The 17,728-nt window shown below is 43.8% G+C and overlaps 1 protein-coding gene across 2 annotated transcripts; it reads right to left on the bottom strand.

Annotated features, from left to right (window-relative positions):
- Positions 1-1,243: 1,243 nt before the first annotated feature.
- Positions 1,244-10,411, bottom strand: MRPL45 (mitochondrial ribosomal protein L45). Of its 2 annotated transcripts, XM_072780302.1 has the most exons (8): positions 10,220-10,411; positions 9,114-9,291; positions 8,452-8,569; positions 6,076-6,174; positions 3,777-3,825; positions 2,653-2,802; positions 2,036-2,209; positions 1,244-1,841 (listed from the first exon to the last, which is right to left on the bottom strand). In XM_072780302.1, exons 1-8 carry the CDS (start codon positions 10,283-10,285, stop codon positions 1,764-1,766), a joined length of 912 nt encoding a protein of 303 aa, XP_072636403.1. In that variant the 5' UTR covers positions 10,286-10,411; the 3' UTR covers positions 1,244-1,763. The 2 variants fall into 2 exon arrangements, with proteins under 2 accessions (XP_072636403.1, XP_072636404.1); XM_072780303.1 differs by lacking the exon at positions 6,076-6,174 and having other exon boundaries at positions 10,220-10,378.
- Positions 10,412-17,728: the final 7,317 nt, after the last annotated feature.

Genomic DNA, 17,728 nt, shown 5'->3' with positions numbered 1-17,728 from the left:
TTTCATTCTCTGCTTCCCTCCCCTCCCTGGATTACTTCCCCTTACTCCATACTCCCCAGCTGTGGATCCTGCTGAAAGCACTTGCCTTCTCATTTTGCCTTAATCCAGGGCTCAGGCAAATAGGATGTGGCCGAATCTCACTTGGGCAGAAATGCTGCAAACTGATGTACATTTTAAGCCAAAAGGGTTTAGATGTAAGTAGTATGATAAAGACTGGCTGCTCTGGATTAACCCACCAGTGCTCCATCTTCCCTAGGAAGACACATCTTGTTCCCATAGTCTGCATTTAGCAGCTGTTGTAAAAACATTCGTTTTCCCTAGTGAGGACTGATCTGTTGGCTGCTTTGCTGAGATGGTAGTTTTAGAGAGACTGAGGAGTTAGGTGGTTCTTCTTTTCTTTTTTTTTAATTAACTTATCTGAGAGAGAGCAAGTGAGCGAGAGTGTGTGTGTAGGGCGAGGGACAGAGAGAATCCCAAGAAGACTCCCCACCGAGTATGGAACCCAACTTGGGGCTTGATCCCAGGACCCCAAGAATGACCTCAGCCGAAATCAAGAGTTGGATGCACAACTGACAGAGCCACTCAGGCTCCCCCAGAACTTAGGTTATTCTTGACCTGATTCTAGTTTCTTTGGATTCTGCTCTCGGGAAAAGGTCAGAACAGATTAATCCTGATCCTAAGAGACAGACTCATTAAACGAAAATTCGGGGCTGGAAAAACAACGCATGAGAATTAAGGTCCTGTTTTTTCAGGGCAGCCCACATTGGGTTGATGAAAGTAATAGTACAAGCCACGCTCGCTGCTGGTACAGAGTGATTTCCCTTGTCATACCTCAGATCACCCTGGACACTCAAGCAGGTAAAGTCCCACAGCCTCCTCCTGACAGCCCAGTGAGAGCTCAGGAACAAGGAGGGGCGAGGTTGCTTTGCTCTAAACAGGTTCATATTCTAGTGTGTTTGCCTTACTACCAATGGGGGGCTGGAAAGAAGAGTCCTCATCTCCAAGAGGTGCTAGAAATCAGGGAACAAAGTCTTACAGATGGATTTCCCAAATGCATGACCTCCTCTGTTGGCCTCTGCCTCCTCCGCTTCCTGAGACCACACCAGGATGCAATTGATAATTAAGAACACAATCCAAAGGCTGAAGGATGATTTCTTTGGACTTACATTCTTCTAGGAAATACAAATGCTGATTAGGTGAGTCAGTATGTGAGAAAAGACCTTGAATCTTCAATGAACATGCATTATTTTTCCTAAGTCTGGATTTATTGGAAGCCACATAATTCACAGTTCAGCCCATCCTCTCTGAAGGCTGGTCTACTTCTAGCCTAAGCTGGGGAGAAGACATAACCCACCACAGTGTGTCCAAAACCCTGACAGTGTTTTATTTTATTTCAAACTCTGATCCCTGCCTATAATTAAAAAGAAAATTCTGCCAGTTTGCTCCTGGCGGTCTCTGCTACAGGAAAAATAGGTACTTTTGTTGAGACTCAAAAGCTAGATATACAAAAGCTAGATATACAATTTAAATAGGAAGAAGTGGGCTTATGGCTGTATGTATTCCAGCCACCCACCTGGACCCAGCCATCAGCCGTGGTTGCGGAGGAGACAGCTGGAAACACCCAAGCAGGAGAGGAAAGGTCAAACATAGATGCTTCTACAGCATGGAGAGATGACTGACTTCACAGCTTCCAGACTCCACAGCATCCAGCCACCTCATCACCATGCTTCACATCCGAGGAGTCATTTATGCCACCAGGATAGCTAAAGTTTATGGGCCTCTCCTTGTGGCTCTTCATAGTCTTCCCAGGGTTTCAGCTGGGGCCCAGGGATCATCACCGTCTGAAAGAGCAGGAAGCTGAGTTAGCTACCAACCAAGCCTATGACTTACCCAGAAGATTCACCCTCACCTCTCCTCCATGGATGATGCCCCTTCCCTGCTGCTGCATCACCCCCTCTCTCCACTAGGTGGAGCACAACAGGAGTGGCTTAAGATTGCACAAGCACTCCCCTAGCTCTCTTAAATCTAGTCTTACCTTAAGGATGGGCTGCTTATGGGGTGCCCATGGAGGGGTGATCTTGCCATGCATTCTCCAGCTCCCATAGGGATTTACCAGGTGCTTTTCAAACACAACATACTCCAGGACATCCCTGGGCACATCTTCCTGTCCATACATTAGCCGGCCAAACCGGTCATAGATGGCCAGAGTCTGCCAGGATGAAAGCAAATCTGGCCTGTTAGTACTCAGAGTTGGTTTTCTTGTTTTGCTTTTATTTTTATTATTTTTTAATGCCATACAACCATTTTAAAACAACATACTAAGAATTTCTGGAGGGTAGAAAAAAAATCAATTCAGAATTCTGAATCTAGACTAAATGATCGACTACTGACACTTTACTCTTGGAGGGTTTTTGACTCAGGATGAGGAGGTGGGGGAGGGAGGATCAGGAAGGGTGGAAGAGAGTATCCTCACATCGGTCTCAGGAGTTAACATCTAGCAGTGAGAAGGGCATGCTAACCAAGCAAGGAAGACCATGGTGAACCTTTCCTTAAGAGCCCACAGTCTTGGGAAGCTGTACCCATGACTCCAGAGATAGACACCCAACCTGAGAGTGAAGAAAAGTTAGGAGGAAAACAGAATGGGTCGTCTACCTGTCGGGTGTGCATGCGGACAGTGACCTGGCCATATATGTTGCCCTGGTTCAGCAGATTCGAACAGCGAACCTGAACCACCTGGGGTGGCTCTAAAGATTCTACGAAGCTCCAGCGGACCGTCTTATACTTGATGTCCCAGACCATGTCCTGAGGGCAGAGGAGAACAAAGTCAGTTGGGGTTTTCCTTTCCTTTAGGAAAGCTGTGCTTCCTTCCACACCTGTTCTCACTTCCAGCGCTACTACAACTGTCATGCAACATTTCCCACCAAACACTTTCTTGTGCCTGTTTCTTCTCTCCTCCCCAAGTTTTGACCAAGCTATTGCTTAAGCCCACTTTGAAATGACCCTTTTCATCCAAATCAACAACTCAAGACCTACCTTCTTGAGGAAACTTCTCCAAATCAGTGAAAACCACACTCCAAACTGCCAGTTTATCTAATATGCCATTACTCTCCTTACACTTTAAAATTTTTTTTTTCTTTTACAGATTTGATTTTTAAGTACCCTCTACACCCAACATGGAGCTCGAACTTACAACCTCGAGATCAAGAGTTGCATGCTCTACACTGAGCCGGCTGGGCACTCCTCCCTTACATTTTTATAACCTGCTAGTCGTTGCACGTTTCTGTTGACTGCATATACGTTTGTTTTATCCTCCCCATGGCTGCTAGTACTGAAGAATGGAATTTTACAGGGATCTAACGGCTAACCTGCAAGGACCAGATGAGTTATATATGATTCTAGGGAGATGAGCTGAACTGACAGAAATTTATTTTTGAACCATAAATCCCAATATCAGGGAGTCTCACCAAGTACCCAGCACCCTGGTTAACACACGTGAACACCTGCTAAGTCCTTTCTTACACTGGAGGTGCACACAGGGCTTCCTGACTTCAGCCTCCATACCCCAAGGACTCAGTACGGCTTGCTGTGGAACTTCCTCCTTCCTCCCTTACCAAAGCCCAAGTCAAGTCAGTATCATTTAGCCAAAACCAATGGAACCACAGCTTTTGCCTTGAACTTCCTGCATTTGCGAAACCGATCCTTCTTAGGAAACCAGAGGTGATGTCTAGAATCGGCCCATTCAGGCCTCCAACAGTCCTAAGGAGGTTAGGACCTACCGGAAAACAGTTTTCAGTTACCAAGGTATGAAGCCGGTCATGGTCTGAGCTAAAAAAGAAAAACATATATATCACTGGCTCTTGCTTTAGGGTGCTCTTGCTTTAGGGTGCTCTTGCTTCCCTGATGGAAGATGAAAATGGCCCTCAGAATGAACAACAATTCCTTTTTACAAACATTTTCTACATGCCTACAATAAGCCAGGTAGTATGCTAAGTCCTGAGTACACAAAGATGAACATGATAAAAGACCCTGAGATCTAATTCCAGAGTAAAGTTATGGTCGCTTGTCAGGAGCAGAAATAAATTTCTCAGAAATTACCATACATCCTTAAGAAAGGCAAGAGACCTTCACGAATCGATCACAAAAGATCAAAAGCTCACCTTATCTCCTCTTACCTCAGACATATCATCATTAGCAATTGGATTGTGGATTGGCCTTGCACTTAACACTTTTTTTTTTTTTTAAATAATCTCACCCTCAATGTGGGGCTCAAACTCACAACCCTGAATATCAAGAGTCACATGCTCCACTGACTGAGCCAGCCAGGCACCTCACATCTTACACTCCTATCTGTGAAAACCTAGCTAAAAGATAAGCAGCCATCTTTTCTGGTTCTTTCCTTCCACTTCCTACCACCCCTATTGCCCCCTCAATCTTTGCTGCTATTAGAGTGACCTGGTCATGCTGATTCTATGCAGTAACAGTAAGAAAACAGACAGCAAACCCCAGCTCTTGGACATACAGGATTTTAGAAGGTTCCTGAGGGGCTTCAAATAAACCTAAGATCATGCATGAATTAGTGTCTTTCAGATACACATTCATGACTCTTCCCTACAGTTTAATACCTCCTGACAAGTCTTTTGTTTGTTTGTTTGTTTTGCTTTTTAAAAAAGATTTTATTTATTCATGAGAGTCACACAGCGAGCGAGCGAGAGAGAGAGAGAGAGAGAGAGAGAGGCAGAGACACAGGCAGAGGGAGAAGCAGGCTCCATGTAGAAAGCCCAACGTGGGACTCGATCCTGGGACTCTGGGATCATGCTCTGAGCCAAAGGCAGACCTCAACCGCTGAGCCACCCAGGTGTCCCAAGTTTAAGTCTTTGTTCCTTCAAACAATCTTGTCTCTAATCCCAGAGTAGGTAGGAATTAGTTCTGTCCATGTGCTTCCCTTGCACCTCTGCTCCTAACAGAAGAGATTCCAAGTCATTTCCCCCACTGTAGCTCTAGACTAGACTAGACTAGACTAGACTAACCTGAGTGGTGGTGACAGCTACCATGACCACCAGGCCTGGCACCTCTCAATGAACCCTTCCTCTTCACTATCCTGGCCTAGAGATCTTCAATAGCAATAAATTTCCTTGTCTAGGAGTTCACTTACAATTTACAATAAAAATTACACTTAAAAATAAAAGGAAGACATCCATTTCTGGCAACACAATGGACTGAGCTCATGTGAAACTACTCCTGATATAAACATTTAGAAATGTTGGACAGAATATACACGGACACACATACATTTTTAAAGGCTCTAGCCTAGCCCACAAGAAAGGTAAATTTCCTAGATGCCAAAAGGAAAGAGAACTAAAGCCAGAATGGAAAGAATACAACCTGACATCAAGACAACATATGGGATGACTAAAGGGATCTAGAAATAGGATCTGATGGCTAGGAACAGATTCTTCCTAAATTCTTGAACCCTCAAAGAACAGGGAGTTGGCACTGAGATCCTTCCACAAAGCTCTGACCCTCAAGAATCCTGCACTTGCAGCAAACGGAGACTACAAAAATAGCTGAGAGATAAAGCTTCTCTGTATCTAAGGGGAGACTAAAAAAATTAAAGTCCTAAACCAACATTATACTCAGATGTGGACATAGAATTTATGATACCTGTATGATTTAAGAATTCCTAAGATACAAAATTAACTTTAAAAACTGAACCTGGGGCAGCCCGGGTGGCTCAGCAGTTTAGCGCTGCCTTCAGCTCAGGGTATGATCCTGGAGATCCGGGATCGAGTCCCACGTCTGGCTCTCTGCGTGGAGCCTACTTCTCCCTCTGCCTGTGTTTCTGCCTGCTCCCCTCTCCCCCCGCCCCCCGTGTCTCTCATGAATAAATAAAATCTCTAAACAACAAAAATAATAATAATAAAAATAAAAACTGAACCTGGGGTGCCTGACTGACTCACACACACACACCTAGACCTATATAGGTCACTCTAAAACTCTTAACCAAAGAGGGGAAAAGTCTGTGCCTAGAGTAACAGCTACTGAAAACATAACGGGTTTAAGATAAAATTCACTTACTTGTTTAGACAAAGGTGAGCTTCAATAAAAATATCCTTAGCTTTTTCGGGGAAGTCCTTTATTTTAAAATTAGGATCATGTTCTCTTATCTTCCGGATTCTGTAAAATTAAGTATGAGAATCTTCTTTTTTTTCGTTTTTTAAAGTAATCTCTATGCCCAACACAGGGCTTGAACTCACGACCCCAAGATCAAAAGTCATATGCTCTACTAACTAAGCCAACCAGGTGCCCCAAGAATCATTTCTAAACACTTTACACAATATCTTTAACTTGAAGCTTACATTAACTGTCATTCAAGTCTGTCCTTGTATTCAATAATTATTTTCTGAATGTGCCAAGTCCTGTAAATTCAACCTTCTAACTCACATTTAATCATTCTAAAAAAAGACAAAAGCTTCTCATTCTGCCAATTTCAGAATTTTGGCATTGAAGAAAACATCCTTTCCGCACTAGGAAAGAAAATACAGGTTTTACACAAAAGCTCAAGACTCAGAATGATATCAGGCTTCTAACTAGAAACATTAAAAGTTAGTTGCTATTAATTGAGGAAATTATTTTTAGCTCAGAATTCTACACCTGGGCAAATTATAAATGAAGTAGGAGAGTGAAAGAGTTTTTCTTAGACTCAACTGCTGAGCCACCCAGGCGTCCCAATCTGACACCTTCTTTACATTCTTTCCACTCAGAGCCTTGCTTGTGCTGTTTTGTCTCCCTAGAATGCTATTCCTCACCCCTCTACTTAGCTAACTGCAAGCAATCCTTTAGGTCCTAGCTTTAAATGTCATTTCCTCAGGGAAGCTTTCCCTGAACTCCCAGACCAAGTTATCTTTCCCTATCATGTGATCCCATAACACTCATACTTCACCACACCTGTAATTATGTAATTATGTGCAATCGGTATTTAATGGCTGTTTTCCTCTCCTAAACGATAACTCCATGATAAAACCACATGTGTTTTATTCATCATCATCATGGACCCTACCACCAAAGAGCTCATAGTCCCAGAGAGAAATATATGAGAGGTAATCATCGCAGTACATTACCAGAAATAGTAAGTGTACAGTTACAATTACAGTAAAGGCAGCTCCAAAAAGAGTCAGGGAAGGCTTAAAAGCAGACATGATGCTCAACTGGTTCTTGAGAAATGAGGTGGAGTTATCAAGAAGGAGGAAAAAGACATTTCCAGGCAAAGGAAAGAATGTACAAAGACACAGAGTCATAGCACAATACTGTCAAGGAACTGGCAATTACTTTGGAAATATTGAAGTTTAGGATGAGAAAAATGGAATAAGATGACAACAGTGGAAGGAAGAACCAGATTTACAAATAGCTGTGAATACTACTTAACTTTGGATTTTATTCTTTAGGTAATAACTTATTTTTTTAAAGATTTTATTTATTGGAGATCCCTGGGTGGCTCAGCGGTTTAGTGCCTGCCTTTGGCCCAGGGCGCGATCCTGGAGTCCTGGGATCGAGTCCCACGTCGGGCTCCCAGCATGGAGCCTGCTTCTCTCTCCTCCTGTGTCTCTGCCTCTCTCTCTGTCTATCATGAATAAATAAATAAAGCTTAAAAAAATAAAGATTTTATTTATCTATTTGACAGAGAGAGAGGGAGAGAGGGATCACAAGCAGGGGGAGCAGCAGGCAGAGGGAGAGGGAGAAGCAGGCTCCCCGCTAAGCTGGGGGCCCGATGTAGAGCTCAATCCCAGGACCTCAGGATCATGACCCCAGCCAAAGGCAGACACTTAAGTGACTGAGCCACTCAGGTGCCCCATATTCTTCAGGTTATAGGGAGTCACAAAAGAGGTTTAACGGAAAGGTAATATGTTAGAATCTGTAATTAGAGAAATGAGTTATGGCTACATGAATAATTAATATGCAGAAACATATTGATTCTTTATAAACAACTCGAAGAACCTTTGAGTGATAAATACTAAATGTTTCCATCCTTTCAACTAAAAGAGAGACTAGGAAGGTTTTGGTTTTTGCTCCTTAGTTACGACCTAATTAGCTCCATAGAACAGGTCTTTTTTACTCTTTTTCGCTTTTTATTCTCTGTAGTTCAAACTCTAAGGTTCTTCCTATATAAATATGCTTATTATTTTAGATTTTAAAATATGTGATCAAAAAATGTTCTACAAACTTCTAAGTCGCCTCCCTGATATGACAAAAAATACCAATGAAGGCTGAGATGCTGAAAATCAAAATGCCCATATTCTTCTACATTGACTAATCTCAATTATAGAGAAAAATATACTGTCAAGTTATCAAGGGACTTATGTCCAACCCAATTCACCTAAGATGACCTCTTTGGAATAAAATAGCAACAAGAAATTTTTGTTTTAATATCAATTCCCAGTTGTCTCAGACACCTACGACAATTGTGATGCCACCTTCTTCTTCAGTTGTTCACTTCTCTGTGCCAGTCCTTCCTTTGCAAGAGATGACAAGCGAGCATCACCCTCTGGAGGAACATAGGCATCAAAGATACCAGCTGTAATAAAAGAAGAAAAGAAAGCATTGAACGACTGAGAAAAAGTCATCTTGAGATCATATGAAATTGAGATGTATCCTGGCTATAAAGTAGACTTCCACATAGAGGGAACTGTTTTACATTAGAAAAAACAGAATAAGGTAATTTAAGTCTTCTCTCAGAGCCTTAATTTCTTGTACAAAATGCAGAAATTTCACCCTTGCCTTCTAGGAACAGGTGTGAACACAAAATCAAAGATGACCTCATTAGGGGCATCTGGGTGGCTCTGGTCTCAGGGTCCTGGGATCTAACACCAGTTGGGCTCCTTGCTCAGTGGGGAGTCTGCTTCTCTGTCTCCCCCTGCCCCTCCCCCACCACCTGTGCTAGTGCCTTCGCATGCTCCTTGTCTCTCAAATAAATAAATCTTTTAAAAAATACGATGTACATAAAGTAAATCATCATTGGGGCTGAGTTAGTTAAATACAGTCAATCACAGCCCAAATCACTCCAGAATATCTGTGACAGAAGGAGATTTGGTCAGGGTCTCAGAAATACCATGCCTCACCTGTACAGGCCAGATGCAGTGGACGCTCCAAACGTTCTGGAGGAATGACCAGTCCTGCTTTCCGGGCATATTCCATAAACTCCTTTTCTGATTTGTATTTGGGTTCATAAGTAGGAGGTGTGAAACGTTTTTTAGTTCTCACTGGAACTACAACTGTGGACTGAGTCACCAGGACAGGCTGTAAAACAGGAAAAGGTTAGGATAAAGGTAATCTGGAAAGAAATCTATCCTGAACAAACTCTAAGCAAAGACAGAAAGGGCACATCCAAAGAACGGCTTAGGAACAATTATAAAGCCACATATCAGGAGGGAAATACTCATAGGTGTCTTAACTAGAAGCCCCTAAGCAGCCTTCACTAACACCACTCAACATTTACTAAAGGCTTTCCTCTGGTACGTTCCATAGTACACGACTATGCCAAGTCCCAAGAATGCAGAGCTGATTAAAGAAAGGCTTCTGCTTTCAAAGAACCTTCAGTCCCATGGGGAACTTAAACATCAACCTGACCCTGAAAAGGGCGATATGCTATTATTAAAGCATAAGAAAGGTCCTCTTCTCGTATCTCCCTTATATTTACTCGGATTACATCCTGCTCATTCTTTTGGGAATCTAACTGTAAACTTTGTCATTCTGGCTCCCAAATGATCAATAACGTCTTTAAAAGCCAGTTCTCTTTTCTCTCCGACCGTGAGTTTTGCTCGGCCAGGTACAGTGACCATGAGACTCCCTCTCGTCCAGCTACTGCTCAATGTAGAGCTTGTTTAAGAACCAAGGGGGAAAAAAAAAAAAAAAGAACCAAGGGGAAGTGAGCCCAGACTCCAAACCATGACTTCTTTCTCCTTTAAAACCTCCCCGCCAGACAAATCCAGAGCAAACTGGAGAGACTTCATCCTCGAGAACTTGCTCGTCCTCGTGGCCTTTACGGGGCTCTCCCCACGCCACCCCTTAGCTTAGTAGCTGGGTCCCCTCAACCTCAAACTCTTCCGTAACTGGTGATGATTTGTACCGTCCAAGCCCACCAAAGACAATTGCAAAGCAGGTATTCCCCTCCACTCTGTGGTCCTCCTCCAGCGCCTAGAGTCCTACCCACGCGGTCCCTACCCACCTGCCGAGACCACCATCCTAAGGCTTTGGATAAACAATGCAAACCCCGCGGTGTGGGGGCTGCCATTTTGCTCCCGCAAAGGCCGCTGGGATGGGGACTAGGAGTTAAGAACCAGGGGCAAGGAGAGAGGGCGCATAGGGTGGAGCTAACTCGGGTGTGGAATTTTCCAGGGCGCGCGCCCTCGCCGAAGTGTGAGCGACGCGAACGCGCACGTGCGCGTTGTGGTGGTGGGGGAGGGGGAGTAGAGAACGGGCTGCGCGCGTGCGCACTAAGAGGCGTTGGGGGTGGGGTGGGGCGCACGGCGGTCACGAGCCGGAGAGCTCAGGAGCCCGAGCTGCGCCTGCGCCTGCGCTCGAGGCGTTCTGGCCGCAAGGAGTTGCTGCATTCTTTTAAGATTGGGATGTTGCTGCACCTTGCTTGCACTCCCTAAAGAATGAAAAGGTATTGCCCTTCGGAGACAAGTGTTTTTCCCCAGTGCCTACTTTGATCACAGAAAGAACGAAAATGACTAGTTTCTGAGTCTGTATCTGACCTCAGTATGCTGTGTAACATTAAACAGCGGTACTTTTCGCAATCTGAACCCTGTGAAGAAAATTCTTACTGTCGAAGAGATTAATGCCTACTATGTTTATTGAACAAACATAATGACCACTGTGTTTTTGAAGCAAAAGACACATGGACTGAGGAAAACACTTCTTGTTTGTCCTTTTGGGAAAGAGGCACAAGTTTAATTATAACAAGTAATAGTTTATTTTAAAATGTTTACCAGGGGGCCCCCTGGGTGGCTCAGTGGGTTAAAGGTCTGCCTTTGTCTCAGGTCATGATGTTAGGGTCCTGGGACTCAGCCCCACTCCAGGCTCCCTGCTCCGTGAGGAGTCTGCTTCTCCCTCTCTCTCTGCTGTTTCTCCCACTTGTGCTCTCTCATTCTCTCTCTCAGATAAATAAAATCTTTTTTAAAAAAAATTTTCCAGGGATCCCTGGGTGGCTCAGCAGGTTTAGCACCTGCCTTAGACCCAGGGCGTGATCCTAGAGTCCTGGGATCGAGTCCCACATCAGGCTCCCTGCATGGAGCCTGCTTCTCCCTCTGCCTATGTCTCTGCCTCTCTCTCCCTGTGTCTCTAATGAATAAATAAATAAAATCTTTAAAAAAAAATGTTTTCCAGGTGCCAGGCATTTTCTAAGCATTTGCCGTGTATTAATTCAATCACTCTTCACCACAAACAAGAGTAATACTCTCCTTTTATGTGTGAAGTTGGATCACAGAGAAATTAAGCATGTAATTTATTTAAGGTCACAGGGCTATTAACTGCCAGAACTGGGATTCAAATCCAAGCAGAGTGAATCCAGAAACCGTGCTCTAATTACAATGCCCTACTGCTTCACATTCAGTTGTTAAAGGATTTATGATGTTGGGATCATCCTGGAAAATCCAATGCTGTAATCGTTGCTGAACGGCAAACACTTTCCACACTTACCTGTAGGTTCTTATCTTATTTTGCCAATTAGTGTTTATTGAGCACTTACCTATGGTATTTTGCAATGAGTTAAGAGCTCATGGTACGCACAAACAGCTTACAGGCTGAAATAGGACTGTCACGAAAGTCCAGATAAAATGCTACAGATTATCAAAGGAGAGAAATTACTTTTGGGTTTCCGGATCACCTGTATTGCTGTAAATCTTAGCTCTTCGCTTATACTGTAAATTATTCAAGGGTAAGATTATCTCCACAATTCTAGTCACAGCATTGAACCTGTAGCATGACACATTAATAATGACATGAAATTAGGTGCTATATGGGGGCGCCTGGGTGACTAAGGTCATGATCCCAGCATCCTGGGAGGGAGCCCTGTGTGGGGCTCCCTGCTCAGTGGAGAGTCTGCTTCTCTTTCTCCCCTCTGCCTCTCCCCCTGCTCATGCTCTTTTTTTTTCTCTTTCTCTCTCAAATAATATTTAAAAAAAGAAACTAGGTGCTATATGTATGTGTTATTTATTTTTATTTTTTTATTTTTTAAAGAATTTATTTATTAATGAGAGACACAGAGGCAGAGACATAGACACAGGCAGAGGGAGAAGCAGGCTCTATGCAGGGAGCCTGATGTGGAACCCGATCCCAGGCCCCCAGGATTGATCACGCCCTGGGCTGAAGGCAGGCGCTTAACCCCTGAGCCACCCAGGTGTCCCTGTATGTGTTATTTAAAGAATGTATATTATTGAGCATTTAGATGAAAGATAGCTCATTATTTCTTAACAGATTCTTTTCTATCTAGTCTATGCATTGGAAAATAAAATGTGATTTTTTTTTTACTAGTCTCCCCACTGAAGTGAGGAAACTCCATTTCCATAATAAGTGGCTATTAATACAGAATACTGAGATAGTCTATCCAAGACTATCTCCACCATTGAGGAGGAGATAATCTTTACATGGTAGCCAATACATCCCAGATCATCTCTGTCTGCCCTCTGATCAATTTCTTTCTTTCTTTTTTTTAATATTCTACTTTTCTCTCTGTTTTTTCTTTTTTTTTTTTTTTAAGATTTTATTTTTAAGTAATATCTACACCTAACGTGGGGCTTGAACTTACAACCCCAAGATCAAGAGAGTCATGTGCTCTACCAACTGAGCCAGCCAGGGGCCCTTCTGAACAGTTTCTCAAGGAATGCAAACTTGTTCTATATAAGTCTGGATGAAATAATAAGGGAAGTTGAGGTCAATTAATTCATTCTGAGATAAATCATAAGTGGGTTTTTTAAAATAGCAGCTCTTTTGGAAATTTCATATTATCATCCTACTTCATTAACTCCCAGGAAAATTGGAAGCTGTCTGTTGGGGAAGTACACCAAACACTGAAAAGATACTTCTGAATCCTACAACCCTAGTAATTCACATTTCTGAAAAGGCAAAATAAGAGCAATTAGAGGAAGGAGTAAGGTGGACAGGAGCTCAGCCTTGCCAAAAGCAGTCTTGCACATAGCATAGTCTTGCACTCAAATATTTATTTATTCAATAAATGGATGAGTAGAATTCCAGAAGGAATATGATGAGGCAGAAAGCAAAGTTGATTTCCTGTTTCTCCAAATACAGAGAGTTCCTGGAATCCCTTGTTTTCCTATTGAAGTTTCTAAATGGAGCCGAAGAGAATGGGATACCCCTTGAGCAGTAGGACGGGTACTTGCATTTTTTTTCTCTTCCCAGTGACAGATGACTTCAGAGATTGGAACTTCTGAAATTGTGCCTGGTGACCTACATTCTAGGAGAAACACAGTTGATTTGAACGAAGAAAATCCTTCTGGAGAACTGGAAGATTCTGATTATAATATTTATTGATTATAGTAAACAATGTGATACTTGGATTGAAGCAAGTAATAGGCTTGCCATGTGTTTATATTGTATTTCCTTCTCTTGAATGAAAGCACGAAAAGCAAAATAAGTGAGTGGTTCAAGATAAAGTGACAGAGGAAACCAAGAATTCTGACTTAGTAAGAAATGTTCCCATCTGATCTTTGGCTAACAATGTTGGCAAAGCTTTTCTGTCACTCCAAGAGTTAACTGTCTATAACTTTCACGTAGTGGTTAAGAACACTATTGTGCCTGAATTTACCTCTTGGCTCCACCTTTTTTCCTTACCTATAGAAAGGGGATATTTGGGCAGCCCTGGTGGCGCAGCGGTATAGCGCTGCCTGCAGCCCAGGGTGTGATCCTGGAGACCTGGGACCGGTCAGAGTCCCGCATCGGGCTCCCTGCGTGGAGCCTGCTTCTCCCTCTGCCTGTGTTTCTGCCTCTTTCATGAATAAATAAATAAAATAAAAAAAAAAAGAAAGGGGATAATTAAATACCTAAATCACAGAATTGTTGATAACTCATTAAATGAATTAATGTATTTATCCACTCCAGTTAGTTATGGCCGCTGCTTCCAAGCCTCATAATAGTCCTGGAAGGTGTACACAGAGTGTAGCAGAGTCCTGGTAAGTGTAACCACTCTTTGTTCTGGACACAGGTAATATCTCTGCCCCCAGAGTCCACCCCAGTGCAGTGTCCCTAAAGCAAGGATATGAAACAATACGTCCCTAACTTGGATATGAACTGGAAATCCTCAGGAGGCCCCGTGTGTCAGCTCTCTTCCCCTCCGGAGCAGTTTTCACCTCGTTTGAAGCTAAGACCACCCAAATGCAGGTAATTTCCAAGCTCACAAGTGATCCTTTATTTCTGTGCTGCCCAACTTTCTTCTGCTAGCTGTTCTTTCTCACCCATCCTTCCATTCATCCCTGCTGCTGAGGACAAAGGCCTTTTCCTTTACCTTTTTTCTGCCTGCCTCAGACTCCTTATTTCTAAAGGTGTGTTTAGGAAGAGCTATCGCTCATCTGGCTCAGCCAGAAAAGAAGCCCATGTATCCTGCTGTTCAAGCTCAGTCTAGAATTAATCTCTTGCCTCTTCTTGCTTCCCTTTCACCCCAGCTGGCTCAATCATGCAATAATCCTAAAAGGGAATTTCAGGCTATTTGTGACATACCCCTTTTCCCACTGCCCTCCCCCTGCCCTGGCCCCATGCCACATTCGAGGAGGAGAGGGCAAAGGCCCTGGATCAGAGTAATCTGTTTCTAACCCACTTCCATTCTCAGGGATTACCTCCGCAGGAGGAGGGAGACAGAAATAACTCAAACACCTTAGCATCAGACACCTGGGGAAGACACTCCAGGAGGGCTGCCCTAAGAGAGCTGCAAGCATGGGGTTCTGGAGCTTGGGAGCCTATTCTAGGCTGGGGCACCCTAGAAAAGGTCCATGAACTTGAAAAACAGTGCCTAAAATAGTGCTTGGCAATAACAGGCACTCTGAATGTGTTGGACAAAAGAATGCAAAGTGTACAGATTGTGGGCTAGAAATAAATTGTGGGCAAAAACAATTCCCTGATGATATGTGCAACCTCATATTCTTACATGCACACAAACTTATAGCAAAAATCAATCAACCCACAAAGAGGGGATGTAGTAGAAAGAGCTCTGGGTTGGGGAGGCAGGAGACAAGGATGTAGTCCCATCACTGCTGACCTTGATTTCCCTCGTGACCTCAGGCAAGTCACTTTGTGTCTTTGATCACGAATTTTCCCTGTACAAAAGAGTCACTCTCTAGAGCCCTAAAAGCCAAAGTCACATGTGATGTACCCTGAGCTCTTATTAATAATATAAAGGCCCAAGTTTATCTACATACCAGCAAGGATTCCCTTTTAGAGCCCCCTGTGAACCGAGTGCTCTGGACGCCTCCCCTCCAGCCTATATTCTTTCCTCTGCCCCCCATGGACTCTGCCATAGAAATGTGTATCTTCCAGCTGACCGTTCTGGGACGCTCTCCAGTGACTGAATGAGGGCTTCCCTGCCAGCAGTTCGGAGTTGAAGCCAGGGAAGCCATGCGAATGCGGGAAACTTCCACTAGAGGGTACCAAGGCTGCGTTGGGATCTCAGGCTGCGGGGAGGCCTAGCAATCCTAATAATTCCAGGATTTTAAAATACCTACGTCCAGATTGTTAGAGATCTCTGTTCATTGTTCCTTACCTGGTCTGCTCCTGACTGCTTCTCAGAAGGCTTAAGAAGCCTTTGATATGTTACTACTTTGATAACATTTTGATTTGATTTACCTTCAAATTAAAGGCAGCTTGGAATCACAGAATCCATGAGGGCTCTGGCAATCGACATAGCCTGGACCCACTACTTCTAAACTCAATGTACCCATCTGGGAAATGGGGATCATAGAAACTGAGCTCGTCGGGCTGCTGTGAGCACTGAGTGACCTCATATAGGGAAACGTGGCTGGTAGACAGTAGGTGACTAAAACTGTTCTTGCACCAGAGGAGAGTTCTAAGAATTGCCACACACTGGAAATGGCTCTGAGGAAAGAGAGATGGATTTGTAAGCGCTGGGTATCTCCAAACAAGAAATGTCACCATTTGCCATTTTGCTCTGACACCTCTGCAGTTCTCCAGGCAGGTGCTGCTGGGTACTGCTCAGGCTTAACCCTCAGTCTTGTTCTACCTATCCCCTCCCACCCTGTGTCCACCCTGTCCACCCAGCCACAGGTACTCTTCTGCCCTTGCCTTATCCTGCTTTCCCTAGGAAGTGAGTTTAGTTTCTATTTCCTATTCACCTCCCAGACAAAAGTCTCTTGTATTTTGCCCTGTGTTTTCTGAAGCATCATGTCTCCACCTGGTTCTGCTCTTCCTTTTCCCTCTCTTCTCTCCCATAGTCACTTCTAGTAGGGTGGAACGTGCCATTTGTTTCTGGGACGGAGCAGAAGTCTGGGAAAGGGGGGAGGGAAGTCCTGTCAGGGCTTGCGTGTCAGCAGACACGTTACAGCTGCAGGGCAAACCAGGGTGAAACCGCAAGCCAGAGGCCTCAGGGCAGGCAGCCGTGTGAGGCCCGCCCCTCAGCGACTCTCTCATCTCTGTCTCACCCCAGAGCTTTCCTGGCAGGAGTGGGAGAGGTTGGTATCGAGTCCTTGAGCCCTGACTCATTCCCTGACCTAGTTGGGTGTTACCCAGTCATCTCCCAAATCTCTCTCCAGAAGCCTTCCTTAGCAACAGGATCATGTCATCCCAGAAGACAGAAGAGACTGAAGAGGAGAGCAGACCACCGACTTATTTCATCCCCATCTGAGGATCCTAAGTTTAGGATCTTCATGGCTTTCTGTACCACCCAGGAGGGTGGTTATAAAATGAACAAAATCATCTTACACTGCTACACTAAGGGGTTGGTTATTTTCCAGATTGCTTTTATAGAAACAATCATGCTTCACTTTCCCAAGAAAGAAGAAAATCATTCTTTTATTTTATTTGGACAACAACAGGGGCTGGGGAGAAGGGAGACTGGAATGCTAAGCCAGGAAGTGACTGGTCATTATCACATAGTGAGTCAGGGACCTATCTAGGGGCTGAAGTCAGGTTTTCTAACCTCACCCCAAATTCTGTTCTCTTTCTCTCATCCTAGTTACTGATGGGCTATAGCACTGGTCTGGGCTTTCTGGATTTTACGAAAGTTCTTATAACCCCCAAATTCCTGAGGGTCCAATAGGAAATCGATTGTAATGTGCTTCTGGGCTTCATATATGTTCCTTCTAATATCTGTCTTGTGGAAATGTGAGATAGATGTTTGTTGCCTCCTCCACAGATTGTTGAAAACACTTTTAGAGTTATCTAAGATTCAGAGAAGACCAATGTAGTTGTCTGTGTGAGGTTAGATCTCAAGACCGAAGATTCCATTTTTAAATTATTTTTTGGCATTCAGATCCTAATATCCTTGTGAATCACTGTGCCAGTGGACGCTGAAAATGGTTTTCTTACCCTCCCCTTTATTCAAGATCCCAATCTCTCCCTAACTAGGGTCATGCTTCCTAAAGACATTAGCTGGTTTCCAAGAAAGCAGATTTTAGCTTTATCCCTTGGCAGAGAGAACGGAGTCATTGCACACAGGCCAGAACATTCTGCCAGAGTCCCCCATCTGGAAGAAAAGAGAAAAAGAGTTTCA

Source organism: Canis lupus, chromosome 16 (genome assembly GCF_048164855.1).
Source record: "Canis lupus baileyi chromosome 16, mCanLup2.hap1, whole genome shotgun sequence".
Taxonomy (NCBI): Eukaryota; Metazoa; Chordata; class Mammalia; order Carnivora; family Canidae; genus Canis; species Canis lupus.
This window is presented reverse-complemented; position numbering and strand designations above follow the sequence as displayed.